This window comes from Cucurbita pepo, chromosome 14 (assembly GCF_057944985.1).
Source record: "Cucurbita pepo subsp. pepo isolate OVF chromosome 14, ASM5794498v1, whole genome shotgun sequence".
Lineage (NCBI taxonomy): Eukaryota > Viridiplantae > Streptophyta > Magnoliopsida > Cucurbitales > Cucurbitaceae > Cucurbita > Cucurbita pepo.
Genome location: NC_141811.1, coordinates 3,580,757 through 3,606,974, shown reverse-complemented (window position 1 = coordinate 3,606,974; position 26,218 = coordinate 3,580,757). Strand labels below are relative to the sequence as shown.

Genomic DNA, 26,218 nt, shown 5'->3' with positions numbered 1-26,218 from the left:
ACTTTAATAAAAAAAATTATTAAAAATAACTTTAGTTAAGAATATGATAGGAAATTTAATAAATTATTTTTTATATATTAAAAAAAAAAAATTATTTAAAAAGACGCACAAATCCACTAGGAGTTAATTAAGAATGAACCGATGTCTTATTGAATCGTGTCGCGCTCAAATTTGTTAGGACTATAGAAATTTTATTAAATTATATTACAAATTACTTTATATTATAAAGATATTTGTCCCATCTCTTTCAATTTGAGCCATTAAATGATTCGCATTTTTAGAAAAATCAATTTCTATCCATAAATTAAGTTAATGGGTATATTTAATTTAAGCTCTAAAATTTTATTATGGTCATTAGTGATTTATAACTATTTTAATTGATTTTAAATCTAAATTAACAGAAATTATTATTATGTGTAAAATTAAATTTTGAACCTTTAAAAATTACGTCGATAGCATGAAATATTATTAGATTTATTACAATATTTTACGACTTTTTTAATATTTTAATCTATAAGTTTAAGTCTTTATTTATTTATTTATTAGACTATAAAAAGGTGGGAATAAACGTAATAATTTGAAACGATCAAACAATTTTCATTTAATAATAATAAAAAAGAAAACGTTAGAAAATTACAAGTGTATAGGAAATGAATTTAAAAGTTTTTTAAAATAAAGGGTTTATTAAATTTCAAACCTACCATGATTTTTTTAATTATTTTTTTAAAATGATCTTATATTTTCACCTAACCAATATTAAACTTATAACCCAAATATTTGTCTCAAAATTTTCCCACCTACCTTTTATAAATAATTATAAACTAATTTTTTTAACCACTTCACCTTAATAAAAATAAGAAAAATAAAATATCAATATTTATCTCGAAGCTTGGTCTGCTTCTCATTCAACCCTATACGTAATACTGATGACATTCTAAACTAACAATAAGGGCTCGAAGAATCGAAATAACCTAGCAAATAGAGATAAATGGCTAAAATAACTCCGGAATGTTTCGACCCATTTCACCAAATAGCGTTGGCACAAAGTACTAGACATATACGAGTTTCTTAGGCCCAATCATTTTTCTAGTAGTGGGGTCGTGAGATATAGCAGAAGGCATCCATTTGCCGATCTTGTTGGTAAGTTGTGCTATTCCTTGAGATGACGGTCTCCTGTCTCCCAAAGTTAGCTACTACATTGTTTGTCTTACTACCTCGACACCGAAGACCTACGACAAAGTTCTTAAAAGTTAATTTTTATCTCTAAAATTCTAATTTTATCAAATAACAATAAAGCAATCGGTGAAAATGTTGGGAATCATGAACCTCCACAATGGTATGATATTGTCCACTTTGAGCATAAGTTCTCATGACTACTCATGATCTTCCTCTTAATTAGCCAACATGGGACCTCTCAATAATCCTCCCCTCGAACAACCTCCCCTTAATTGAGGCTCGACTCCTTTCTCTGGAGCCCCTCGAACAAAGTACACCCTTTGTTCAACACTCAAGTCACTTTTTTACTACACCTTTGAGGTTCACAACTTATTTGTTCGACATTTGAGGATTCTATTGACATGAGTAAGTTAAGGGCATGACTCTAGTCCCAAATGTTGGGAATCACAAACCTTCGTAATGGTATGATATGGTCCACTTTGAGTCTAAGCTCTCATGACTTTGCTTTTGGTTTCTTAAAAGACCTCATATTAATGTCAATGGAGATAGCGTTCGTGAGTTTATAAGGATGGTTAGAAGTGAGACCTAAAAGTAACGTAATAATCCAAGTTGAAGCTGCCGGTGCTAATGGCGTTGATGCGAATGCGTTTATCAAATGAAGTGGCGGTAAAAACCGCCCTTCGGAACCCCCGGCCGACGGCGCCGCCCAGCCGGTCAGGTCGAACTCGATTGTCATGATCAGTTAGGTTGTTGTGGTACTGTAATTTCCTTCTCTTGGAGATTTCGATTAGGCTAGTTGAATTTCTGTTTCTTCTCGTAGAACGACTAGAAATCCATTGCTAGTTCTGTTTAGTGCAATGTACTGTTCGCGAAGCGTTTTTTAGCCGGAAATTTCATATGATTTGGTTATTGTTCTGTCTGAAATATAACTTATTGAAGTTCAATTCAACTTGCTTCCTGCATTTAATTCATCGTGTAAAGAAGTAATGCAGGTTGCGAAGAGATATCTGTGTACTTCTTTAGTTGAAAAAATTCCAATCGCAACCGTTCAGCTGATGATTTTCAGTATCTTTCTCCTTTCTTCTCGATTGCAGTTACTGTTGACAGTTTAGCTGCTGGTTTGAGCTTGTAAATCTGTTATTTGTGCTTACTTGAGAAGTATATCGCAGCCTGCTTTGTTTTTTTCCTTGATCACGAAAAATTTACATGAACTAGCCACAGTTCAATCTGATGCAGTTGTCTTCTCATTCTTCCATATTCTTAGATGCCATAGCAAATTGGAACTCAATCCTTTTGATGATTTTTGTTTACCACAAAGCTGAACGTTGTAACGCTTGGAAATTTTCTGCCATGTTTCTTCTTCCATTGTTTTGTACAACTATCTTCCATGAACTGTGAGTTTCCAATTCGAATTCCTCTAAGGGGACACACTGCAGGGTGGATTTTGTACTCCGAGGTCTGTTCCATCAATGTTTGTTAAAATTCCAGGAGTGGCTGGGAGGATCAAAGGTAACTGACTCATCTGCTATTTTCCTTTTGAATGTTCATGGAAAGCTATCATTAATTTGTTGATGATTGTTTAGTGTAGACCTTCAGTTCACCATTCAAAGTTTGTTTAACTAATTGGAAATGATCATACGTATTATCTTTCATTAACGTAGTCATTTATTCTTTATTAGAATGAAGGTCTGGTCGTTTGTTTTCTTTTATTTTTCTTCCATTAGGTTTACTAAAAGATCTAATCAGCATGACATCATTGCATGAACTTATAATGTTAAAGGGAGAGATCGAAAAACATTATAGAGAATTTTAAATAGAACATTAAGAAAAGCTGATAACCATTTCCCTCCGCCTTGGGGTTGGAAAAGAAAAAGGAAAAAGAGCTAACTAAAACAAAAAGGTGGGGGGATGGGGGGGTCCTCCACGCCGAATATGAGCGTCGGTAAAAAGTTAGTCTCTTCCTTTCCCATCAAACTTTGAATGATTAAATAGTATGTTTAGTTTATGAACCTTTATTAACCAATTGAGGTATACTCAGTATGGCCGTGTAGGTTGTTTATTATCTTGTCTTGTAAAAAGGAAAAAATTAGGTTGCACATTGTGATTTATTGCTCTTCATTTGCATGTTGCTTCATCCTAATTTGCAGGTGCTAATGGATGCATATAGCTTAAAACTCTACAATGGTGTAAAGTTGGACAACTGCACCATTAGTTAACTTAATTTTTTTCTTACTGATTTACATCATATGAACTCAAGGACTTCACTGTGAGTTTCTGTCCTAGATGACTGATCATAGTTGGTGAGTTTGTTTATATCATTTCTGAGCTGCTGGGGTCTTCTGTTTGTTGATTTGACCACATTGTTTATGTGACTTACCAGTTATCCCATCCTCAGGTTCCTTTAGAATCAGTGATCAATGTTTAATAATTTTACTTAGTGCGAGTTTTCCATTGAGACCATGTGGGTGATGTGTTAAATAATTTGAGAACTATTACATGGAAAGAACATAAGGTGAAGCAAAAAGGGGAGGTAGAGGACATAGCTAGTTAAGCTGAAAGTTATTTTATCAATGTAATGGATTCATTAAAATTCATTCCAGTCTTGTTGACAGAGTTACTAGTTTTTAATACTTCAACACATCTGTAAACTGCAAACTGCTGTTTATTGGATTTGCGTACCCAAGTGGATTGATTTTCCCCACGCACTAATGTTCATCAAAGCTAAGAATGTCGTTTTATAACAACTCTTAGCGCAGGTTAGTAGTAACTTTTGACAGCAAGTTCGAAGATGGTGTGATAGCAGAAATCAAGTTTTTCCCCCCTCTTTGAAGGCAATGATGAGCAGCTATATGCCAGGATAGTCAGTAAGTTGTCTCATTCCATCATCTTGTTTTATTGATGTTTGGCAGTTGAAATCATCTGTTAAATGAAGGCTAGTCATTGCTTACATGCTTCCCCTTCTGCTCCATCTTTTCTCCTCCCGCTCTTCAACAGAGTGGTTGAAGTTTGTTTAAATTAGGGGAGTCAAAAGAAGTCAAGCTCAACCTGTGACTTTCATCTACTCATGATGGTCAAGGCCATGTGAGCCATGATTTCAAAAGGTACAAAAGTTTTTTTTTTTCCCCTTTTCTTATTTGGATGACAACTAATAGACCATCAATGGCTATCCAATCCATTCACATAAAGTCTCACCATTCAACAGGAAATGTGGAAAACCAAACACAATCGCCATTTTAAACACAAAAGCTTGGTGGGTTGAGGTAACTTTGAAAGCTTTGCACTTCATTTTGTCAATATTTTGATGATGCCAAAGAGTAGGGCTTTTACATTTGTTCAAAAAAGATATCTCTAGTAAATGATTGCGAGAAAATTAAGATTAAGAATAGTTAGATTACAAGATTACAAGTAGAACAATATAACAGGATTCTCAATTGTTTGCTGATGAGGTGCTTTGTTCTGTGGTTTGGAAAACTAGTTTTCTCCAAATTTAAAGCCTGTAGAATTATATATATAGATTCCACCATTATTGGATATTGTGAAATAGAGTATGCATTAGAACCTATCTAGCGATTAGAGAAAGTACAAATCTGAACTGAATCTCATCCTACTTAGTATTGGGGACTTGATGATTATAGCCTCAAAATCTTTATCAAGCTATGCATCTTGTAGAGTGAATTTGGGATTAAAAAAAGTTAAGAAGGGTATATATATAATAAGGAAAGAGACATAATTATTAAAATTAGGGCAATGGAACCCAAAAGACAAGGACAATGTATAAAATTGAGGCCTTTGAGAGGGGAGGGGGTGTTTCCAAGTATTTAATAGGGACAGACAGCGCCCCTAAATTGTAAGTCATGTTTGGTTTAACAACTTTTTTGGGTCAAAGTAAAGCATTGTCCTGTCTGCACCTTCTTTGTCCTTTTTTGGTTTTTTCAATCACTGCCTCGGGGTCCCTTTATTTTTTTACTTTTAATATTTCTTTCTTTTTGACGTTTATACCCCTATGCCATTGGGATTATATATATTTATTTCTTTATTATTATTTTTTTAAACAAAGCCCAAGTCTATAAAAATATAAAATAAAAATTCAAAGGCCAATTTCGAGATTAATAATTAAAGTATCTCTACTAGTATTTTTTTTCAAAGACTTTGATAGGTTATATATATATATATATATATATATATATATTTTTTTTTTAATATATACTAAATTAAGCTTTAGAAGGATCTATTTAAATTCCCACTAAATTATTTTTTCTTGATGTTAATAATAGTAGCTCGTGGTTTCATGCATGTAGTTTAAATCTAATCAAAGAAAAATAGAATTATAGAAAAGTTTTGAGTAATTTGCAAAATCCATTTATCTTCATGGATCTATATAATATAATCTAACTTCTAACTTATTTGTTGATTCGAGCATAAATCAATAAATCAATAAATCAATATAGCTTACTAATCTTTCTAAAGAGTATACCTAATAATTTTGTATAAGTTAAATGTTCAAATTTTCATATGCTATATGTCTGCTATATAAAGTATACTTAAGTCAGAGTGGGGTATTTTTTTTTTTTTTAGATTTTAAATTTAGATTGCACATAGTATATAAAACTTTTAAGAAAGAAAAATGGAGTGAATTGGGCATAATAAAACCCAAATGAAGAGAGAGGGAAAAGAAAAAGGGAAAAGAAAAAGAGGGGTTTTTAAATTTGAAAGTAAAAACCCTAGAAGACAGACTTTCTCTTTCTCTCTCTTACAACGCAGTGAATTGGGCATTGCCATTTATTTAGATTTCTTATGAGGTTGTTTTCATGGGGTCCGGCTTGGTGTGTGTGCCGTTGCGTTTCTGCCCGCCAACGGGACACACCGAAAGCACAAAGATTTCCAAACCCCAATGCATATAAAACATAAAGACACTCTCCACCAGAACCAGAACAACCCATCGTTCCTTTCTCTCTCTCTCTCTCTCTTAAGCTTTTTCCTCTGCTCCTCCATTCATCTGCACAGTTCCGACTTCCGACGGACATGGACGGCCATTTGAGCTGCTGCTGCTTCTTCTTCCTTTATTGAGTTCTCTAATCAAAGCTTTCATTCGATGGCAATACATCGGTATGAACAAGCTGATGATGAAGGCCAAACCCATTTGTTTCCGCTAGATTCTTTGTTCTGTGAGGAGAAATGGGGGGAGGAGGAGGAAGATAAGGCTGAGGTAGAACATACCCATCAGACCCATCTTTTTTCTTTGGGATTTTTGGAGGAAGATCTCTCTGGGGAAGATGAACGGCTTCTCTCCATGTTGTCTAAGGAAACAGAGCAGCTGAAACAGAGCAATCTCGAGCTTGAAGTTCTGTTGAAGGATCCTTCTGTCTCTGCTGCTCGTTCTTCAGCTGTGGAGTGGATACTCAAAGTCCAATCCCATTATGGGTTCTCAACTCTCACTGCCATTTTGGCCGTTGCTTATTTCGACAGGTTCCTCTTGAGCCTCCATTTTAAGAGTGACAAGCCGTGGATGAGCCAGCTTGTGGCTGTCACTTGCCTCTCCTTGGCGAGTAAAGTGGAGGAGATTGAAGTTCCACTTCTGCTGGACCTTCAAGTATGTTCAGAATATGCAATACCCTCCATTTGAAACCGTGTTCTAATGGTTTGGATTATTAAACTTTGTTCTTGCAGATAACGTGTTTGTTTTAATGTTTCAGGTAGAGGATGCCAAATATGTGTTTGAGGCCAAAACCATTCAGAGAATGGAGCTTCTAGTGCTCTCAACTCTTCAATGGAGAATGCATTTGGTGACTCCATATTCTTTTCTTGATCACATTGTAAGGAGGCTTGGGTTAAAGTCCAATCTTCACTTAGAGTTCTTCAGGCGTTCTGAGCATCTTCTCATCTCTCAACTCTCAGGTTAGAACTTACAATCACTTTAATGCAGATAAGACTTTGCGCATTACACGTACAAATGAAGCGGAAAATGATAAAATTTGGTCTCTTTTCTTGAATTCTCGTGTCATGACTTGAAACTTCTCTTGGATTTTCTTTAGATTCAAGATTTGTTGGTTATCTTCCATCCATCTTGGCAACTGCAACAATGATGGGAGTGATAGATCAGATTGAGCCCCATATGTCATTGGAGCGCCGAGATCAGCTTCTGGGTGTCCTCAAAATTGACAAGGTTTGTTCAAGAAGAAATCTCATTTCAAGTTCACTGCTTGGTTTAATCAAAACCCATCATTTGATCTTAACTTTTCAAACTGCACTTGAACAGGAGAAAGTGCAATGCTGTTACAATCTTGTCAAGGAGCATTCTAAGGCCTATGGCAATGGCAATGGCATTTATCATCCCAACACCCCCCACAAGCGCAAGCATGAACAGCAAGCTCCTGATAGCCCAAGTGGTGTAATCGATGCTGGTTTCACTTCAGACAGCTCCGATGATTCTTGGGCTTTGAAAGCAGCATCAGTCTGTTCATCACCTGAACCTTCTTTCAAGAAGAGCAAAACCGAAGAGCCAAAGATGAAGTTTCATTCTCTTAACAGGCCATTTCTGGACATCGTTGGCAGCCCTTCTTGATTCTTAATATGCCCCTCCTTTCCCCTCCAAAGTTCTTGGGAATGATTATTGTTTATAATGCTGCACCATTTCTCACTTTTGTTGCTGCAAGTTGGGGAAACTTTTCTTCCATTGTTATCCAATTACCCACAATGCCCTTGGCATCAGAATGGGTAGAAGGAAGAAGAGCACTGAAGGAGGGGATTCCATGGGAATTTTCCCAAGAACAGAAGTGACCAGAAAAAATGGGTTATTGGAGAAGACAAAAAAAGTATGCAGTAGTCTGGCTTCTTCTCTAAAACTGTATACCATTTCTGTCATTCCCTATCCTACTTGATTTCAAATCAGACGACTTTTCTCCTTGTTTTGGACAAAACTCATATATTATTATCAAATAAAAGCACAGCATTTCTTGTTCATCAGTGTTGACTTCTTTTCTGTTCATAATTTTTTGAATATCATCATGTTAATGGTTGAATCAGGCCAATGGGTATTACCTTAAACTGGCTTATCCTGTCTGGATTGTGTTAGTAATCACGACTCTTCGTAATTGTATGATATTGTTAACTTTGTTGAGTACAAGCTCTCGTTGCTTTGCTCTGTGCTTACTGAAAAGGCCTCGTAATAATAGAGATGTAATCCTTACTTATAAATCTATGATAATTTCATCGACTTTTTTTTAGGTGTTCGTATTTTCTTTTCACAACGACAGTGACTCTGAACCTTTCAATCCAAATCCGGATGGAATGGTCTCTTTTGGAGGGTAAATTTGAATCCAAATTTATTGTGTGGGAAATGCTGCTTTTTGACTAGACATAGAAAAAAGTGAATGAGCTGTGCCATGGTAATTCTCTTGGATTTCTCCTATGCTTTTTAGTTTTTGGCTCCATGTGAAATCCCTTATGACTTTGAGGGTATCTAAATTTTAACTATGATTAATACTCGATTATTATCCGTTAATGTTGTGCTATCACGTGATCGAACACACTTTTCCTTACGATTTACGTTCTTTTTCACCTGTCGACCTGTTTGATAAAAACACTTTTAAAGAATCAACGTCCCAAACATGAACAAGACTTTTTACTGTTCGTCACGAAGATGAAACGGGATTTTGTTCATCGTTATTAGAAAAAATCGATCGTAGAAGATTCTTTACTTGTGACTATCTTCTCCTTTTTTTCCTCTTTCTTTCTCTTTTCTTTCCTTTTAACATCTTTTCTTCTCTATCTCGATTAGCTTTAAATATTTGATTTGTGCTCATAGATATCAACGTCAAATAGTTGATATCTTTTGATGAATTTTTGAATAAGATGTTAGTGCTCGAATTTACGCCGATTCTTATAAAACGAGAAAGATTCAATCCTAACCCGAATGAACTAGTTAGATAAATTCGATAAAATAATTAAAAAGAATCGGGTCGTTTCCTTTGTTTTTACACTTTTTTTTATAACTATTTAAATAATTAAAAAATTGAATCATCTACTTTTGAAATAGTAATTTGTATCTTATCTACTGAACTATGCTCAAATTGATAAATTTTCTCATTTTTTTTACTCGTTTTCTTGTACGTTCCCAAGATATGTTTTCCGATACCGCTATACAATTACAACCCATTTTTGCTTTTGGACACAAATACCCTATTGCATTGCAATTTGTAACATCTTTTTTTACATTTTCTTTGTTCATAAATACACGTTTTAGGGCTTTTCTTCTCAAACAGCTGTAAAGTTTTTAATGCTCAAACAATATATATATATATATATATTCCAAATTTAAATGGGTGGTTTATTAAACTACTAAAAATCGATATTAAATTAACATAATCTATACAATTTTTAACCACGGTTAAAATGATTGAAATTAATGAAAGAAAGATACGAGAATTTAAATATCTACAAATTACTATCGATATTAAAATTAATAATTTAGAAATAAAATACTCCCACATTCTTTATTAATGATCAATAATCTGAGAAGAAGAAGTAGAAGAATATTTAATTTAATAAATACAAAGAATGGAGAAGACAAAAAAATAAAAAAAATAAAAAATAAAAAAGCATTCCAAATGGTCCCTTTTTTGTATGGGAATTTTCACTCCCTATGCATGACTCAATTTAATGATTATTATATTAAAAAAAACATTTTGTGTCTCTATCCAGCAAATGTCTGATGTTTTGCAATGGGGGATCCAATGTGTTGTAGGATCAAATTTTTGTGTCTATTTGTCCCTTTCAATCATATATGTTTTTTTCAATGGGTTATCGTAAATTTATTTATATCAATATTTCGGTATTTTTTTATTTTATCAAAAATAACATTACCGAGATCTGAATACGATACCTTATTCTCTAATACGTTAATAGATAACCCTTTGTATAGCACTTCATGTATAGGGTTCGGAATATAAATTCATCCTCTGATGGCTCTGACCCTTTCGTGCATCTCTAGTGGCATGATGTGAGATCCCATATCGGCTAGAGAAGGGAACGAAACAGTCCTTACAAGAGTATGAAAGTTTTTCCCTAATAGATGCGTTTTAAAATCGTAGACTGACGAGGATACGTAACGGGTCAAATTAGACAATATCGGCTGGTGGTGGTCCCCACGAACCAACCTAGTTCTTTCTAACCTGTTTTGTCTTTACTCACATACTTTATAAAAAGAATCTCAGACATGAGGCATTATTATTATTATTATTATTTTTGAGAAAATAGTTTTTTTGAATTAGTAACTCATGAATTTACCGCAACGGATTGAAAGGAACAAAACATAATAAATGAACCAACCAAAAGTAAGTCTGTCGATATAAAGTTTATCTCATCTTCGAAACCCATCTCTTTTTATTTAAATGATATTCATGTTCGTGTGTACGTATGAATGTGACGCTGATTCTTTTCTTTTTAATAAAATTTATGCAGTTAGAATCAATAAATTTCAAATACAGACGTGACAATTCAAATTTTTTTTTTTTTCTTTACGAATTCAATTATATAAACCGTTCGACGTATCGATCGATGATATGTTTAAATCAAACGGCTCGACGATGTTCAAAAAATGGAGGGAAAATTATTTTTAAAAAATAAAAATGAAAATGAATAAATGGGGTGACCTAGAAATGGTGTCCCACATCCAATATGTTAAATGGGAAATGGACAAAGAGCATTAACTCACTACACATAATGAAGGGTAAAAAACAGTGCAAATTTTGGTGGTCCTTTTGGCATAGACAGGTTGGAATTTACCCTAAAGTAAAAAGAAAATGGTAAAAAAAAAAAAAAGGGAATTACTGTAATTTCTTTATTGTAGATTTGGTTTGAAAAGGGTATGGCCTAAATTTGTGAAAAATAGGGGTGAAATTGTGCAGCCATGGCCATGTCTGCCCTCTCAGACAAAGATTTTGGGTATCTTTGACAGCCAACATTGAACCCACCCTTTAAATTTAAGGTCAACTCCGACCACAAAAACCTCATCGCTTATTACTGTCCGGAGTACTCTCTAAGATCACGGGTTTATAAGTAAGGAACACTATCCCTGTTAAGATGGGCACTTTGGAGAAACTAAAAGTAACATCGTGAGAGCTTATGCTCAAAGTGGATGATATCTTACTATTGTGGTGGTCTGTGGTTTCTAACGTGATATTACAGTCATGCCCTTAAATTTGTTATGTTAATAGAATTCTCAAGTGTCGAATGATGTAATTTGTTGTTCAATGGCTCTTAAGAGAACGAAGTCTCGGGGGAGACTCTACGGTGTAGTTTGGAACACTTTGTGGAAGTTCAGGGTTTCCGACAAAAGACAATGTCATCGGACTAATGTAACAATTGGGTCTTTAAAAGGACGTTTGAGATACCGATATCGATTTGAAATCCGTTTGAATTAGGTAATGGTCCAATAGGCCCAAAAATGAAATCTACCCTTTGTTTAGGCCCATTTGCAAACCATATTTACACATGGATGGTAGCCAAGTATTAGCTGATGTTTGATGGTAATTGTAAACATTCATAGCGTTAATAAACATCTTTACCTTCCAAGTAAAGTGGGAAATAAAAGAAAATGGAATTGTTTTGTCGTCTCGATAGCGGGAAACGATAGGGACGTGCGTCTAAAATTTATAGGAAGAGACTGCTACAATGTGACTGACAGTTTTGTATTGTTAAATATATGAATTACTTCAAAAATTTGCACTGAATTGTTATTGCGAGATATTGATGCACGAATTTGTGTCATTCTGCCTAATGTGCACGATCCCTGTGAAGAACAATACCTGTAATAACGATATATAGATTTATATATTGTTTAAGTTAGACCAAGATTTGTATTAGTACAACAAGAATAAGAATTAGGTAACATATTTCGTGCTTGAGTCTTCTATTTCTATGAGATTGATCTAGGGTTCCCGAGTTGATCCCAACTTAACCGACCGTGAGTTTACTAGGGGTTGAACTTATGGGCATGCCTTTCGGCTCCTAGGGGCCTAGTTGGTCCGAGACTTTGTTCCTCCCAAGCCCATCTCATGTGTTAGTGCTAGTTTCTCTCCATTTTCTTTACGGTCTTCTCATATAGACAAATTTCGATTCTTCTTATGAATTTGAATCCTCCCGAAACATTTTTTACATAAGATTTTTTAATCAAACCATACAGCAAATTAAGGATATAATGGTTAACCTTTTGTTCATTCATGAATATGAGTTTCTAAGCTCCAAAGAAAAATCCTAGTTTCGAATGCTACCCAACGCTCTCTCAAATGCAAGAATACCTCAAATTCGAGCAATTAAGAAACACCAACGTGTCTCATTAGTCACCCAAATTCGGAAATCGGCTTATCTCGCGGCCTCCATACTTCCGTAATAGAAAATCAATTCATCAAACCCGAAAGCTTGAGATGCGGTAGATACCCACTTGATCCACTACAATCCCATTTGCAGTGATACAAGATTTCGATGCATCGATGAGAGATAAACCCATCAAAGTTTTCCTTCTTCGTTTTCGAGGAGATAAAATTTGATCGGCGCCGGCGACGTAAATTCAAGCTGATTGACAATCAAACCTTACTGGGTAATCTTAGATTAAGCATTTTTCTGCAATCCCATCTCCCATTTTCGCTCTGTTCGAACTTGATCGAATGGCTTCCCTCTCGATTGGGATTCATTTACCCCCAACGCGGCATTGGAAGAGATTTTCATTTCATTCCCACTCTCCCGTTTCACTCCCATTTCACACGAGCTATGGTTCTTCTTTGAGTAGAATCAGAGCTCCAAGGTTGCTTGGTAAGAACCTTATCGCGCGAGCTGAAGACGAGGATAAAAGCTCTTCTTCGTTTCAGCAGCAGCAAGCTCCACCCAACTTCAGCAAACAATTGGAGGTTTCCTTATTCATACTTCTGCTAAATGTTCTAAACTATTTTTTGAATTAGCTTCGGTTGTTGTTCTGTTGGTTCATAATGATGATATTGTCAATTTAGCATGTCTAGTAGCGCTTTGAGCTAATCAGCGGCTCATTCATGTTCATCTCTGGTTATATAATGATAGGAACTCTCATCGAAGTCAGGAACATGTGATCCCTTATGCTCAGTTGATGAAATAAGCTCTCGGGATTTTGAAGATAGTTATCAGCCACAGGCTGATTTAGTGAAGGCTTTTGCAATACTTGCAGCTGCCCTTACTGGGATTGTGGCTATTAATCACTCCTGGGTTGCTGCTAATCAGGTTCATATGTTGGGATAGTGGCTATTAATCACTCAATGATAAGCTGTGACCTTCTATGTTTCATGAAACTTTTGGTACAGGATCTTGCTATGGTGTTGCTATTTAGTATAGGATATGCTGGAATCATTTTTGAAGAAGCTCTTGCTTTCAACAAGAGTGGAGTGGGATTGTTGATGGCGGTTGGCTTGTGGGTTGTTCGAAGTATTGGGGTATGATACTGTTTCTCTCAATTTTAGTTTTAGGACTATCTGGTTGAATGCTGAATTGTAGCTTCTTCATGTGCATATGGCTGTAGGTATGAATAGTATCTATATCTATTTCGTGTATACAATTAGATCAACAAATTTCTGGTAGGGAGATAATTTCGACATCTTAAAAGCCTCGAGTTAGTTGTACATACTCTTCACGTGCGTTGGAATTTCCTGATGAATAACTGTGAGATCCCACATTGGTTGGAGAGGGGAATGAAACATTCCTCGTAAGGGTGTGGAAGTCTCTCCCTAGAAGACACGTTTTAAAACCGTGAGACTGACGGTGATACGTAATGGGCCAAAGCGGACAATATCTGCTAGTGGTGGGCTTAGGCCATTACAAATGGTATCAAAGCCAGACATCGGCGTTGTGCCAGCGAGGACGCTGGGTCTCCAAGGGAAGTGGATTGTGATATCCCACATTGGTTGGAGAGGGGAACGAAACATTCCTTATAAGGGTATGATAAACCTCTTGCTAGAAGACGCGTTTTAAAACCGTGAGGCTTACGGCAATATGTAACGGGCCAAAGCGGACAATATTTGCTAACGGTTGGCTTAGACCATTACAAATAGTATCAAAGCCAGACACTGGACGGTGTGCCAGCGAGGACACTTGATCTCCAAGGAGAGTGGATTGTGAGATCCCACATCGGTTGGAGAGGGAACAAAACATTCCTTATAAGGGTGTGAAAACCTCTCCCTATAAGACACGTTTTAAAATCGTGAGGCTGACTGTGATATGTAACAGGCCAAAACGGATAATATCTGTTAGTGGTGGGTTTAGGCTCTACAAATGGTATTAAAGCCAGACACTGGACGGTATGCCAGCGAGGACGCTGGGTCCCCAAGGGGAGTGGATTGTGAGATCCCACATCGGTTGGAGAGGGGAATGAAACATTCCTTATAAGGCTAGAAGACGTATTTTAAAACCGTGAGGTTGACAATGATACGAAACGGGCTAAAGCGGACAATATCTGTTAGCGATGGGCTTGGGTTGTTACAATTCTTGTTGACATTTTAATTTTTCTTCATCCAAATTGAAACTAGAAGCAAAATGAAGAACATTGCAGCTGATAAATTGATATTTCACCTTTCAATAGTGCAAAAGTACACCAAAACTATTACTCTAAGCAGCATTTTTTGAATGATAACTTTTGTTATAATTTCATACATAGGCTCCATCCACCGAAATTGCTGCTTCAGAGCTAACACATGCCACAGCAGAAGTCAGTGAAATTGTGTTCTTCTTGCTTGGGGCGATGACCATAGTCGAGATCGTCGACGCCCATCAAGGATTTAAGTTGGTTACAGACAGTATAACGACTCGAAAACCACGAACTCTTCTCTGGGTGGTCAGTGCTCTATTACCATTCCAATGATATTTGATGTTAATGTGTTTTACATACAGTTCTTCTTAAAACAGAGCATTGATATTTTCCCATTATTTGGTTGTTCTTATCACCTACAACTGATCTAAAACTCTTATATTGCAGATTGGGATTGTAACATTTTTTCTAAGTTCAATCCTTGACAACCTGACAACCACAATTATCATGGTTTCGTTATTGCGAAAACTCGTTCCTCCGTCAGAGTATCGCAAGTATGCACGCTTTGTATGCTCATGATTGGTTTATTATTGTATTCCTCTTCGATTCTCGTGGTTGTATTAGTCTAATGTATAGCGCTTTTTGTAACGTGTTGGTTCGTTTTGGTGTGGGGCACATGATAGGAACTATAAAGTATACCTGGAAGAAGAAATGTAGGAATGAAAGTGACTAGTTAGGTGTCATGGAGGGTATCTTTCTGCATAGAAGGGGACGTGGGATGTTCGTGATAAAATAGTTTGAAAAGTATAAACTAGTTGAGGGAGAGAGAGATCCCACATGGGTTGGAGACAAAACGAAACATTTTTTATAAGGGTGTGAAAACTTCTCCCTAGTAGACACGTTTTAAAAACCTTGAGGGAAAGCCCAAAGAGGACAATATCTGCTAGCGGTGGGTTTGGGCTATTAGAAATGGTATCGGAGCCAAACACCGGGCGATGTGCCAGTGAGGAGGTTGAGCCCCGAAGGGGGGTAGACTCGAGGCGGTGTGTCAGCAAGGATGCTGGACCCTGAAGAGGGGTGAATTGGGGGGTCCCACATTGATTGGAGAAACGAACAAGTGCCATCTAGGACATTGGGTCCCGGAGGAGGGTGGATTGTGAGATCTCACATCGGTTGGGGAAGAGAACGAAGCATTCTTTATAAGGGTGTGGAAACCTCTCCCTAGCAGACGCGTTTTAAAAACCTTGAGGGGAAGCTCGAAAGAAAAAACCGACAGAGAACAATATCTGCTAGCGGTGAGCTTGAGCTGTTGTACTCAAATAGTCTGAAAACTTGAATTTCTTCTCTTCTCTACTGTTTACTAACCTCTTTTTCTTATCACTTGTCATATCAGCACAATGCTGTAGTTAGGAATTTACTGGTGAGCCTTTGTTTTCCAATCAATTCTATGATCTTCATTTAAGAAATGGATCGTTCAAACCAGGCTACTCGGAGCTGTAATCGTTATAGCAGCTAACGCGGGCGGTGCATGGACACCTATCGGAGATGTAACCACAACCATGCTATGGATACATGGTCAGATATCAACAATGCCAACACTCAAAGTATTATTCGCTCTGAAATGCTACGATTCAACGCGTATTTATTTACAGATGGATCGTATTTCTGATACATGATGTACTTATTTTAATCTGAAATTCACTTATGAGTTCCTTCAATTGCATCTGTGTTGTTGTTCAGGACTTGTTTATACCTTCGGCAGTTTCACTTATAGTTCCGTTGTCTCTTCTGTCCCTAACAAGGTATAGGCTTTGTAACTAATTGTGTCATTCAATTATTCTTTTGATTGAACTGAGTTGCAAGTTTTTCTTTTGTGGGATTCAGTGAAGTCAATGGAAAGGGACAGGATTTTTCGAACGTTATGGCATCCGAGCAGATGGCTCCTCGAGGAAAGCTCGTCTTCTCTGTCGGTGTCGGAGCGTTGGTCTCTGTTCCAGTGTTCAAGGCCCTCACAGGTTTGCCTCCCTACATGGGTATGCTGCTTGGACTTGGAATTCTGTGGATTCTCACTGATGCAATTCACTATGGTGAATCGGAACGACAAAAGTTGAAAGTTCCTCAGGCTTTATCTCGTATCGATACGCAAGGAGCGCTATTTTTCCTCGGTATCCTTTTGTCTGTCAGCAGGTGAGTGCACCATCTACCCTCCATTCCAGATTTCATACTATTTCTTTTACCTGTGTGCAAATCAATGTTACGTATATATAATCGATCTTCTAGCTCCTTTAGAACCTATCACTCAAATGGTTTACCAAGTCTAATTTGTCAATTTCAGCTTAGAGGCTGCAGGAATCTTACGCGAGTTAGCAAACTACCTCGACGCTCATATTCCGAATGCTGAACTCATTGCGAGTGCAGTCGGTGTTATATCAGCTATTATAGACAATGTCCCATTAGTTGCAGCAACAATGGGAATGTACGATCTCTCCTCCTTCGCGCAAGATTCCGAGTTCTGGCAGCTGATAGCGTTTTGTGCTGGCACTGGTGGATCCATGCTTATAATTGGATCTGCAGCTGGAGTTGCATTCATGGGGATGGAGAAGGTGGACTTCTTTTGGTACTTGAGAAAGGTGACCAAGATCAAACTGAGTTCCTTCTCAGTCCATTCTCTTTTCCAAGTCAAATAGATTGTTCTATATTTTCTTGTTCATTTTCTGCAGGTTAGCGGCTTTGCCTTTGCTGGATATGCTGCTGGAATTGCTGCCTATTTAGCTCTTCATAACCTCAACACATCGCTACCTACAACCATTGCTGAGGTGCCTTCCATTATGGGATTCATAAACTGAACATTTTTGACGACTTCAAATAAACAAGGATATGGCTGTTTTCCACTTATATCAGTGAATTTTCAAGGGTGGGAACATTCTTAGATAGTGATGAACTTTCTTGCACATGTTATAGTAGTGTGCGTAACTCTTGTCTATAAGCCCCCAAAGCTGTAGAAACAGCAAGAGCATCCAATCAAAAGTATATGATCATTCTTGAAACTTAGTGAAGCACATTTCTTCATTCGAAAAGTTGAGATAACAAACCAACCAGGCTTATTTAAATGGAAAACTATCAAAATTGAGGCCAAACATAACATTTAGGAATGTGTCCAAATCCCGAGAGGTTGACAGGCGGCCTTATTTGGAGAGGAGGGAAGAGGGGAAGGAAAGGGTCGAGCCCATGATCACATTACGTCCTACAGCTTGAGGAAAACAAACTCTTCAATTGCTGGAACATCACCGATCCTCTTCAAGGATTCCTTGCTGGGCTGTTCATCGACACCAATGGCCATAACAGCCTGCTTTCGAGGAGCAATCCTTCCAACACTCATGAAGCTCACATTAACATTTTCTTCTCCGAGAATGCTTCCAACCGTTCCAATCATACCTGGCTGGTCAACCTGCCTACAGAGTATGATGCTACCCTCCAAACTAACATCGACTTCGAAAGACCCGACCTTTGTGAGGTGAGGGATTCCGTCTTTCACAAGTCCTTCCACCGTTATCTCCCCAGAATCCGATATAGCACTGGCAAATTTGGATTCCACGTTGGCAATCTGGACCTGCATGTATTCTAATGGTTTCTCAGGCGACCCGTCCAGAATGACTCGCTCCTCGGATATCCTTAGTCCTCTCTGTTTGGCGGTGAAGTCAGCGTTCACCAAGTTCACGAAAACACTGGAAATTGGTTCTATGAGACCTTTGGTTATCATGGCACGAAGAAGCCTGGTGTCAAGATCATCAGGAGCTCTAGAGGAAGCGTATGTCACTTTCACAGTTTTCACGCCACTTCCTCCTGCTACCAATTGGACAGCCAGTCTTCCCAATTTCTCAGCAAGTTCAACAAATGGTTTCAGCTCCGTTAACACCTGTAGGGGAGAAACGATACTTTGTTAGAACCCTTATATACCAAAAACTTGAGAATTAGTTCATTGAAAATAGAATGTACAATGAACAATTACGAGTCAGATTTATCACTCAGCAAACCTTGATGATGTACGGCAAAGTAACGAATTGGAGAAGAAAAAAAAAAGTCATCCATTTAGAGAAAGGCACTTCACTATATCATTGGAATCAAAGTTTTGGTAGCATTCAGAACCATCTATATTAAACAGGTTTCTAAAAATCATCACAAGACCAAAATGTTAACAGAAAAGTAATCTCTCCAACTGTTGGAGGACTACAATTTAGCTTCTTTCTTTAATTTTTTGCAGGACTATATTCAGCTTTAAAAAAAATGGAGATAAATGTCAAAGGATTCTAGATGAAAAGCATTGAAAAGAAGAATCTTACACTGTTGCATAGCATAATGAATCAGAAAACCTAGAGACATAGCCACTTGGAAAAGCAAGAAAATCAATAAAACAAATAACGACAAATAGTAAAGAGGTCGACAAGAACTACTTCAGATAGATGTTTTAAGTGATCATGAAATACGAAACATGAGAGTGATAGAAGATTCGAAACTACGGGATTCTACCTCTGCAGGAACCATCGGAGCATTGACGGCAGTAGCTGCAAGCTCCCCTTTCAAGGCTCCAACAACAGCTTCAGCTATTTCAACAGCAACTCCTTCCTGCATGTACCAGATGCAAAGATAATTATAAATTACAATAAGGAAAGCACAAGCTTTAAGTCCTTCGATTTAAAACACACCTGAGCCTCCATTGTGCTGGCACCCAGATGAGGAGTTACAGTGACATTCTCATGCTGAATCAACTTGCTATCTTTAGGAGGTGGTTCCTCAGTGAAAACATCAAGTGCAGCCTATCAGAAAAAGAAACGTGATACAATCCTTGCGTTTAATGATAATTAGAAACTTCAAGTTTGGGTAGCAGGAATGAAAAGAACCAACCTGAGCAACAATTCCAGCATCTAGCGCCCTTACAAGAGCTTCTTCATCAATTACGCCTCCACGAGCAACATTCACAATCCTTACTCCTTTCTTCATCTTTGCGAAATTTTCATCATTAAGGATCTTCGACGTGGCTGGAGTTAAAGGCATATGCAAAGAGATGAAATCAGCAGTTCCAATGGCTTCGTCAAAGCTCACAAGCTCTACGCCTATCGCACGAGCACGATCAGCTGGGGCATACGGGTCGTGGGCAATTACATGCATGCCGAGTCCCTTTGCACGCCGAGCAACTTCAGTTCCAACTTTGCCGAATCCCATTACAGCGAGTGTTTTCCCCACAAGCGATACACCGACATATTTGTTGCGTTGCCACTTTCCTGCGGTGGAGAAGAAAATGGAAAAATTATAAGTAGTTCGTTTCAACAAAGGCATCTCGTATACAACATCACACCCAATAAATCTGACCATCAAAAACATCGACGGGCTCCAAAAGGGAAAGAGAACATCCGATGCAGAGAGATTATTTATTCTTTGCTATTTTTACTTCAAATCGTAAATCCCAACCTATGTAAGCATAAGATATGAATTTTCTACATAAAAATCCCCGACAGGTTTCCACTTTTTACAGCGCGCATCGATGCTTGCAAGAAAGAAAACGTACGGGGAATTTTTTTGGGGCAATTCGCTTTAGACATTAAAATAATTCTTTTCAGACAGATTTAAATGAAATTCTCGTCCAATATTAAGATAAAAGGCCGAGATCTTTCCGAAGTTTTTCCACTTTCCATGGTTTCGAGCAGATCCAAAGCAAACCACAGGCTAAAAGACACAACGATTAGACAAGCTGATTGTGACAGACAAACCAAAAAATAAACGTACCAGCTTTAACAGACGCATCGGCTTGAGCAACATTTCTGGCCATTGCAGTCAAAAGCGCAATTCCGTGCTCAGCGGCGGCTACCGTGTTTGCAGTCGGAGCATTCACCACTAAGCAACCATGCTCAGTGGCAGCCGCCAGATCCACGTTGTCAATGCCAACACCAGCCCTCCCAACGACCTTCAACCTCCCTCCAGAGGATTCAAACACCTCACGGCTGACCTTAGTCCCACTCCGCACAATAATCGCATCACAGAGCGAGATCTTGGTGCAAAGCTCCTCAGGACTCAGATTATACGAGCAATCAACATTAGCAAAATCCTTTAGAAGATCAAGACCCGCTTCACCCAGCTTCTCCGCAACAAGAACCGTCGGCTTCGCATCCATAGACGCAGAAACCAACACCACAAATCGCGGCGCGCCAACACTCCGTCGACGAAGATCAACAGAAAAAGCCGAAGGAACAGGAATCTTAGAAGACAGAGAAGCAAGTACCGAGTTCCCAAGCGCCGGCCTGCGGAGCGTAAACGAAGCGGAAGTAGCCATTTCTCGTCGGAATGAAAAAAAACCACCGGGTGAGCAACGGAGGTCGGAGAGAGGACAAGGAAGATCTAGGGTTTAACAGGAAAGGTAAGAGGTTTAAGCTCAGTGAATGGAAACAGAGCGTCGGATATATGTTTGACAGATGACGTGAAAAGCACGCGCTTGTGATGAGAGTGGGGAAATGGGAAATGGAATTTGTTTGGTGGAGCTGCCTTAAACTGCAAGCAACTTGGATTATTTAACGCAAAATTAGTAATTAAAATAATTAAAATGAACGGTCGATAAATTCTTGGATTTACTTAAAAATAGGATAAAATGTTTGGTTCCTTTGAAGGATCCGCTTTGTTTCTTCTAAAAATATTATTAATTCAAAGTAATTTTAATTTAGCAATAATGATTAATTTATCCAATATTTTTTTTTATAAAAATAATTAAAGAAAACTTGGATTTTTAGGAAAATTAAAGAATTTTCCTAATTATATTTGGACAGATTGAAAAAATTAAAAAATTAATAGCCGCAAATGATCTGGAATTATTTATTAATTAGAAAGTATGCAACAAATTACTAACCTTCCATTTATATTTATTCATATTAAGAAGTAAATAAACGGTATTATGACGTCATAAATCAACTTAAATAATGAAAGAAATTATATTTAGTTGTTTTTATAAAATTTGTGGTGAAATTAAAAATGTATTTAGTAAAAAGAAAAAAAGGTGAAATTTCGGTTTTGTCCTTTTTGGTTCAAGGACATTTTTTTTTCTCCACTTTTTCTGTTGTCTTTATTAGATTTAAAAAAATAAATACTTTTATAAAGTGGATATGAAGATGAAATGAAATGAAATGAAATTAGATTTAATCTAAAGTTTATTATATGGGTATTTTATAAGATAAGAGTAATTTATAGGACCATTGTCTTGCAAACCACTTGTATACAAATGTATACTTATAAGATGAAATAACTATACTAGACAAAAAGGATTAATAGTGTATTCATCCTTTTTTATAACAATGGTGCATGAGGGTGTGAGATCCGAGTACGAAACATTTCTTATGTGTTCTCTTCCTCTTTATTCTTATGTGTTCTCTTCCTCTTTATGACAACGGTGACGGGTGTGAGATCTCACATTAGTTGGAGAGAGAAACAAAACAGATAATATTGACGGCGATACGTAATGGGCCAAAGCAGATAATATTGGTAGCAATGAGCTTGGGGCTGTTACAAATGATATCAAAGTCAGTCATCGGGCGGTGTGCCAACGAAGACGTTGGGCCCCGAAAGGGATGAATTGTGAGATCCCCATTAGTTGGAGAGGGAAATAAATTCAGGAAGCCTCTCTCATCGAAATCTCTCACTAGTAGACATGTTTAAAAAGGGAAACGAAGATTCCTCCTTATAAAGGCGTGGAAACCTCTCCCTAGTAGAGGCATTTAAAATTTCAAGGCTACGACCACCGAAACATAATATAGAATACTACTAATCAACGCATGAAACTAGAGGTATTTTTGAGTTGGGTCGGATTAAAACATTTTTTTAGACCAATCCAATTGTTCGGATTCTAATTTTTTCAACTCAAACAACTCTAACAAAATATTGATCAAACTCAACCGAACCATAAATTTGTTGGGTTGAAATGGTTGGGAAAGTTGAAGAGAAAAAGATCTGAAGAAACTCCATGATCAAATCAATTAGCTCTGGGAAGAACAAATTTTTTCCAGAACTTGGACAGCCTCTCTCATGGTGGGTCTCTTTTGAGGCACAAGACAAGCACACCTAAACCCTAATCTAAAAATCTCCATTACCGCCTCCTCTTTCCCTTCCAATTCCCCTCTAATCGTCGGATCCACCATCTTCTTCATCCGCCCCTCGTCTTCAACGCCGCCCTCCCTCGCAATTTTCCCGCTCAGAAGCTCCACCAGAATCAACCCGAACGAGTACACGTCCCATTTAGGGCTCGGTTTCAGATTCTTCAGCGATTCCGGCGCCTGGTACGCCGATCCCACGCTCACCGCGGGGCTTCCTCCACCACCGCCGTCATGGTGATCGCGATTCGGCGTGGATCTGTGGCTGCCGAAGTTCCGGGATGAAGTGGAGGCGAAGGCGATCTTGGAACTGCGGGAGAGGAGCTTGTTGAGGCCGAGATCGGTGATTAAGGGCTCCATGTCGGCGTTTAACAGGATGTTGGAAGGCTTCAGGTTGCCATGGACGTGCTTCTTGTCGTGGATGAAAGCCATTCCTCTGGCGATTCCTCTGGCGATTTTCAGTCGGACTTCAAATGATAGATGGATCTGGGAAGAAGACGATGAACTCTGTTTTTCTGAATTAATAAATTCATTTCATTAATTTAGTATAGAAAAATCATGAGGAATTAATACAATTCAAAGTAAATATTGATAATTAAATAAGTACAAAATTAATTAGAATAATGAACTTACTGTGAATGGAGGTTGCAAGGCAGCCATTGGAGACGTAATCATAGATTATGAGCTTTTCATCTTCTCCCCAAAAGAACCCGCAAATTTTCACCAAATTTTGATGTCGGAGCTTAGCAATGGCTCTCATTTGCGCCTCGAAATCCCTCAATCTCTCAAAATTGACGTCGCCGATCCTTCTGACAGCGAACGCCGTACCGTCCTCCAGCACCGCCTTGTACACGATGCTTCCGCCGCTTGCTCCAAGTATATATGCTGACGCCTTCAACAATGTCTCCAATTCCATCTCTGTTTCTCCGTCCAACGTCACCAGTACGCCGTTTTTCTTACTGTCTCTGTTCACTCCGCCGCGGTTTGCTCCGGATTTCTCACTCTGTTCTTCGCCGTCGGATGAACTTGTCGCCTCCGATGTATCTTCTCCTTTGTTGGCCAAACAGAACAACACCGATGAGGGTTTTTTTTGGGTGTTATGGTGGTCTTGTTCTGAGCCAATCGGCGGCTTCTTCTCGGAGGATTTAGAGGTTTTAGAATTGGGACTTGTTTGTTTCCGGTGATGGTAGACGTAGAGAATCCCGATGGCCAGAATGGTGATTCCGGCAAGGTCTCCGACCGCGATTGCGGCTATTGTGATAGGTTTCATGGTGTTTTGCGGCTGATTAGTTTGCGTCCCGTTTGGACCTCCGGGGAACTTTGTTGCTGGAATAGAGCCGATTGTTTTTGGTATGGCGGCGATTGCCGGAGAAGAAGATGAAATTTCAGAAACATTTGGGGGAATTGTTAGTGAGGAATGAATCGAACAGAGGTGCTTCAATGGCTTCCCACAGAGATCTTCATTTCCGGCGAACGCCTCTATTTTCTGGCTGAGCAGAGCAGCCGACTGAGGAATAGCTCCGGTGAGATTGTTGAAAGAGAGATCCATCGTCGCATTCGCCGGAATCCACTTCGCGAACTCCGGTGGAACGGGACCTGAAATTTTATTGTAAGAGAGGTTCAAAGACCGTAGTTTCTCCCCACCAAAATCCGCCGGCAAAGACCCATTGAGCAAATTAGAAGACAAATCCAAAACCTCAACCCAGCTGAAATTCCCAGGAATCTCTCCGGCGAAATAATTACTCCTCAGAGAAACAACGGTGAGATTCTTCAGAGCAGTGAGATTCCCCGGCACTTTCCCAGCAAACGCATTATCAGACAGATTCAAAACCTGAAGACTCCTCAAACCCCCAATATCCGCCGGCAACTCCCCGGAGATTACATTGTTCGAAAGAGAAAGAATCTGAAGCTCCGAAGCATTGAAAATGGAAACCGGGAGAGACCCATTAAAGAAATTATCGGAAAGATCAAGAAGACGAAGGTGTTCGATCCTTCCCAGCTCATCAGGAATGGAACCCAGAAGCTGGCTGGCAGGGAGTGAGACGGCAGTGACTCTGAGGAAATCCGGCCATCCACCGCCATAGCCACGGAGGTCGGTGCAGGTGACTCCACGCCAGGAACAGGGTGTGGCATCATAAACATTCCAATTAGCGAAAACGGACAAGGGATCGCCGAGAATGGAGCGTTTGAGAGACAACAAGAGGGCGCCATCGCTGTTGAGAGCAAAAGAGGGAAAATGAAGGAGAGGGAAAAAGAAAGTGAAGCTCCAAAACAGAGCCTTGTTAGTGGCATCGAAGAAGTTCAATGGATTCCTGTTCTGCAACAGATCTTGCATCATCTTTCTGGGTTCTATAACAAAATCATTTCCATCAGAAGGAAGAAGGAGATGGGAAGCAGAAAGAGACCCACTGAACTTAACTCCTTGGCTTCACCAAATCTGTAGACAGAGACAGACAGAGACAGTGGAGGAATCTTGAAAATGGGGTCAGCCAAGGGAAGTGTATTCAGGATGTGAAGAACAGTCTCTTGGAAAACAGAGGGAGAATGAGAGCAGCACAGAGATTAGCTTATCTAAAGCCCTAACGTACTAAAGTAGCGAAATTCCTCGTTCCTAAGTTCCAACCTGTACGAAAAGCATAACATCTTAAGCATTGTCTTAAAGAGAGGCTCCCTAAAATCAATCTCCGCTTCTTAATAAGAAAGAATTCGAACCTGCAACCTTTTTAATAATTGAGATATGTCAAATCGAACCAACAATACATCAATTCTATTCCTAACATATCAGTGTATCCTATGCTCACGAAAATACTTCAAATCAATTTATGAATTTATGAATGCATGATAAGTTATGGGCATTCTCAAAGATATGAACAGACTCCATTGGGCATTGGGAGATGGGAAGTTTGTAATATTATTATATGTAAACATGAAGACCAAAAAAGAAATAAAGGGAAGGCATAAAATAAAGTGACAGTGGGAATTCCTAGACAAACTTGATCACACCCACAAAACAATGTCCCAATTTTGATACCTTTTTGGTACAGTTTCAAAGGTATTCAGACAAAATCTTTTTCTGAAATAATATATATTTCCTCACAATTTCTCATACAAAGCTTTTTTTGTAGGGACATGGTCAAATTCATATAAAGGGTGTGTGGAAAAGATCTAAAAGTTATTCCTTTATGTTCTTTTGTGTCTTTTGTGTGAGAGGTATCACAATGCTTCTAAGATCATAAATAAATAGCCGTTGCATGATATTAACTGTTTGAAGCATAAGTCTTCTTTACTCTACTTAAAAGTTCTCGTACTAATAAAAATAATCATCCTTATCCTTTTCTCTACTAATTATAGAAACACGAGTCAATTCAAATAT

The 26,218-nt window shown here is 38.2% G+C and overlaps 4 protein-coding genes across 6 annotated transcripts; 2 read left to right on the top strand and 2 right to left on the bottom strand.

Moving 5' to 3' along the window:
• The first annotated feature begins 1,776 nt into the window (after positions 1 to 1,776).
• Positions 1,777 to 8,136, top strand: LOC111810638 (cyclin-D3-3). Of its 3 annotated transcripts, none has more exons than XM_023697377.2 (8): positions 1,777 to 2,685; positions 3,933 to 4,040; positions 4,171 to 4,277; positions 4,379 to 4,436; positions 6,181 to 6,766; positions 6,870 to 7,071; positions 7,209 to 7,339; positions 7,433 to 8,136. In XM_023697377.2, exons 5-8 carry the CDS (start codon positions 6,269 to 6,271, stop codon positions 7,736 to 7,738), a joined length of 1,137 nt encoding a protein of 378 aa, XP_023553145.1. In that variant the 5' UTR covers positions 1,777 to 2,685; positions 3,933 to 4,040; positions 4,171 to 4,277; positions 4,379 to 4,436; positions 6,181 to 6,268; the 3' UTR covers positions 7,739 to 8,136. The 3 variants fall into 3 exon arrangements, with proteins under 3 accessions (XP_023553145.1, XP_023553144.1, XP_086973734.1); XM_023697376.2 differs by having other exon boundaries at positions 3,928 to 4,040; XM_087117608.1 differs by lacking the exon at positions 1,777 to 2,685 and having other exon boundaries at positions 3,355 to 4,040.
• A 4,336-nt stretch (positions 8,137 to 12,472) lies between these two features.
• On the top strand, positions 12,473 to 17,766 carry LOC111809892 (sodium/proton antiporter 1). Its single transcript, XM_023696362.2, has 10 exons — positions 12,473 to 13,079; positions 13,246 to 13,422; positions 13,503 to 13,631; positions 14,849 to 15,025; positions 15,167 to 15,273; positions 16,203 to 16,323; positions 16,460 to 16,521; positions 16,604 to 16,906; positions 17,055 to 17,349; positions 17,440 to 17,766. The coding sequence occupies exons 1-10, from the start codon at positions 12,840 to 12,842 to the stop codon at positions 17,563 to 17,565; spliced, it is 1,737 nt and encodes a 578-aa protein (XP_023552130.1). The 5' UTR covers positions 12,473 to 12,839; the 3' UTR covers positions 17,566 to 17,766.
• Positions 17,736 to 21,163, bottom strand: LOC111809891 (D-3-phosphoglycerate dehydrogenase 1, chloroplastic-like). Its single transcript, XM_023696360.2, has 5 exons — positions 20,501 to 21,163; positions 19,622 to 19,998; positions 19,423 to 19,533; positions 19,247 to 19,342; positions 17,736 to 18,635 (listed from the first exon to the last, which is right to left on the bottom strand). Exons 1-5 carry the CDS (start codon positions 21,042 to 21,044, stop codon positions 17,964 to 17,966), a joined length of 1,800 nt encoding a protein of 599 aa, XP_023552128.2. The 5' UTR covers positions 21,045 to 21,163; the 3' UTR covers positions 17,736 to 17,963.
• Positions 21,164 to 22,488: 1,325 nt separating this feature from the next.
• Positions 22,489 to 26,016, bottom strand: LOC111810296 (putative LRR receptor-like serine/threonine-protein kinase At4g37250). The gene is made up of 2 exons (XM_087117366.1): positions 23,479 to 26,016; positions 22,489 to 23,360 (listed from the first exon to the last, which is right to left on the bottom strand). The coding sequence occupies exons 1-2, from the start codon at positions 25,181 to 25,183 to the stop codon at positions 22,732 to 22,734; spliced, it is 2,334 nt and encodes a 777-aa protein (XP_086973492.1). The 5' UTR covers positions 25,184 to 26,016; the 3' UTR covers positions 22,489 to 22,731.
• Positions 26,017 to 26,218: the final 202 nt, after the last annotated feature.

Excerpts from the sequence above, each read along its gene's own strand:
- LOC111810638 (XM_023697377.2), top strand. The coding sequence starts at position 6,269 with ATGGCAATACATCGGTATGAACAAGCTGATGATGAAGGCCAAACCCAT. Across the intron at positions 6,767-6,869 it reads CACTTCTGCTGGACCTTCAA|GTAGAGGATGCCAAATATGT; the intron begins GTATGTTCAGAA and ends TTAATGTTTCAG. Across the intron at positions 7,340-7,432 it reads GTGTCCTCAAAATTGACAAG|GAGAAAGTGCAATGCTGTTA; the intron begins GTTTGTTCAAGA and ends GCACTTGAACAG.
- LOC111809892 (XM_023696362.2), top strand. The coding sequence starts at position 12,840 with ATGGCTTCCCTCTCGATTGGGATTCATTTACCCCCAACGCGGCATTGG. Across the intron at positions 15,026-15,166 it reads CACGAACTCTTCTCTGGGTG|ATTGGGATTGTAACATTTTT; the intron begins GTCAGTGCTCTA and ends CTTATATTGCAG. Across the intron at positions 15,274-16,202 it reads CCTCCGTCAGAGTATCGCAA|GCTACTCGGAGCTGTAATCG; the intron begins GTATGCACGCTT and ends CGTTCAAACCAG.
- LOC111809891 (XM_023696360.2), bottom strand. The coding sequence starts at position 21,044 with ATGGCTACTTCCGCTTCGTTTACGCTCCGCAGGCCGGCGCTTGGGAAC. Across the intron at positions 19,999-20,500 it reads CGATGCGTCTGTTAAAGCTG|GAAAGTGGCAACGCAACAAA; the intron begins GTACGTTTATTT and ends TCTCCACCGCAG. Across the intron at positions 19,343-19,422 it reads CCAGCACAATGGAGGCTCAG|GAAGGAGTTGCTGTTGAAAT; the intron begins GTGTGTTTTAAA and ends TGGTACATGCAG.
- LOC111810296 (XM_087117366.1), bottom strand. The coding sequence starts at position 25,183 with ATGATGCAAGATCTGTTGCAGAACAGGAATCCATTGAACTTCTTCGAT. Across the intron at positions 23,361-23,478 it reads CCTTGCAACCTCCATTCACA|AAAAACAGAGTTCATCGTCT; the intron begins GTAAGTTCATTA and ends TTATTAATTCAG.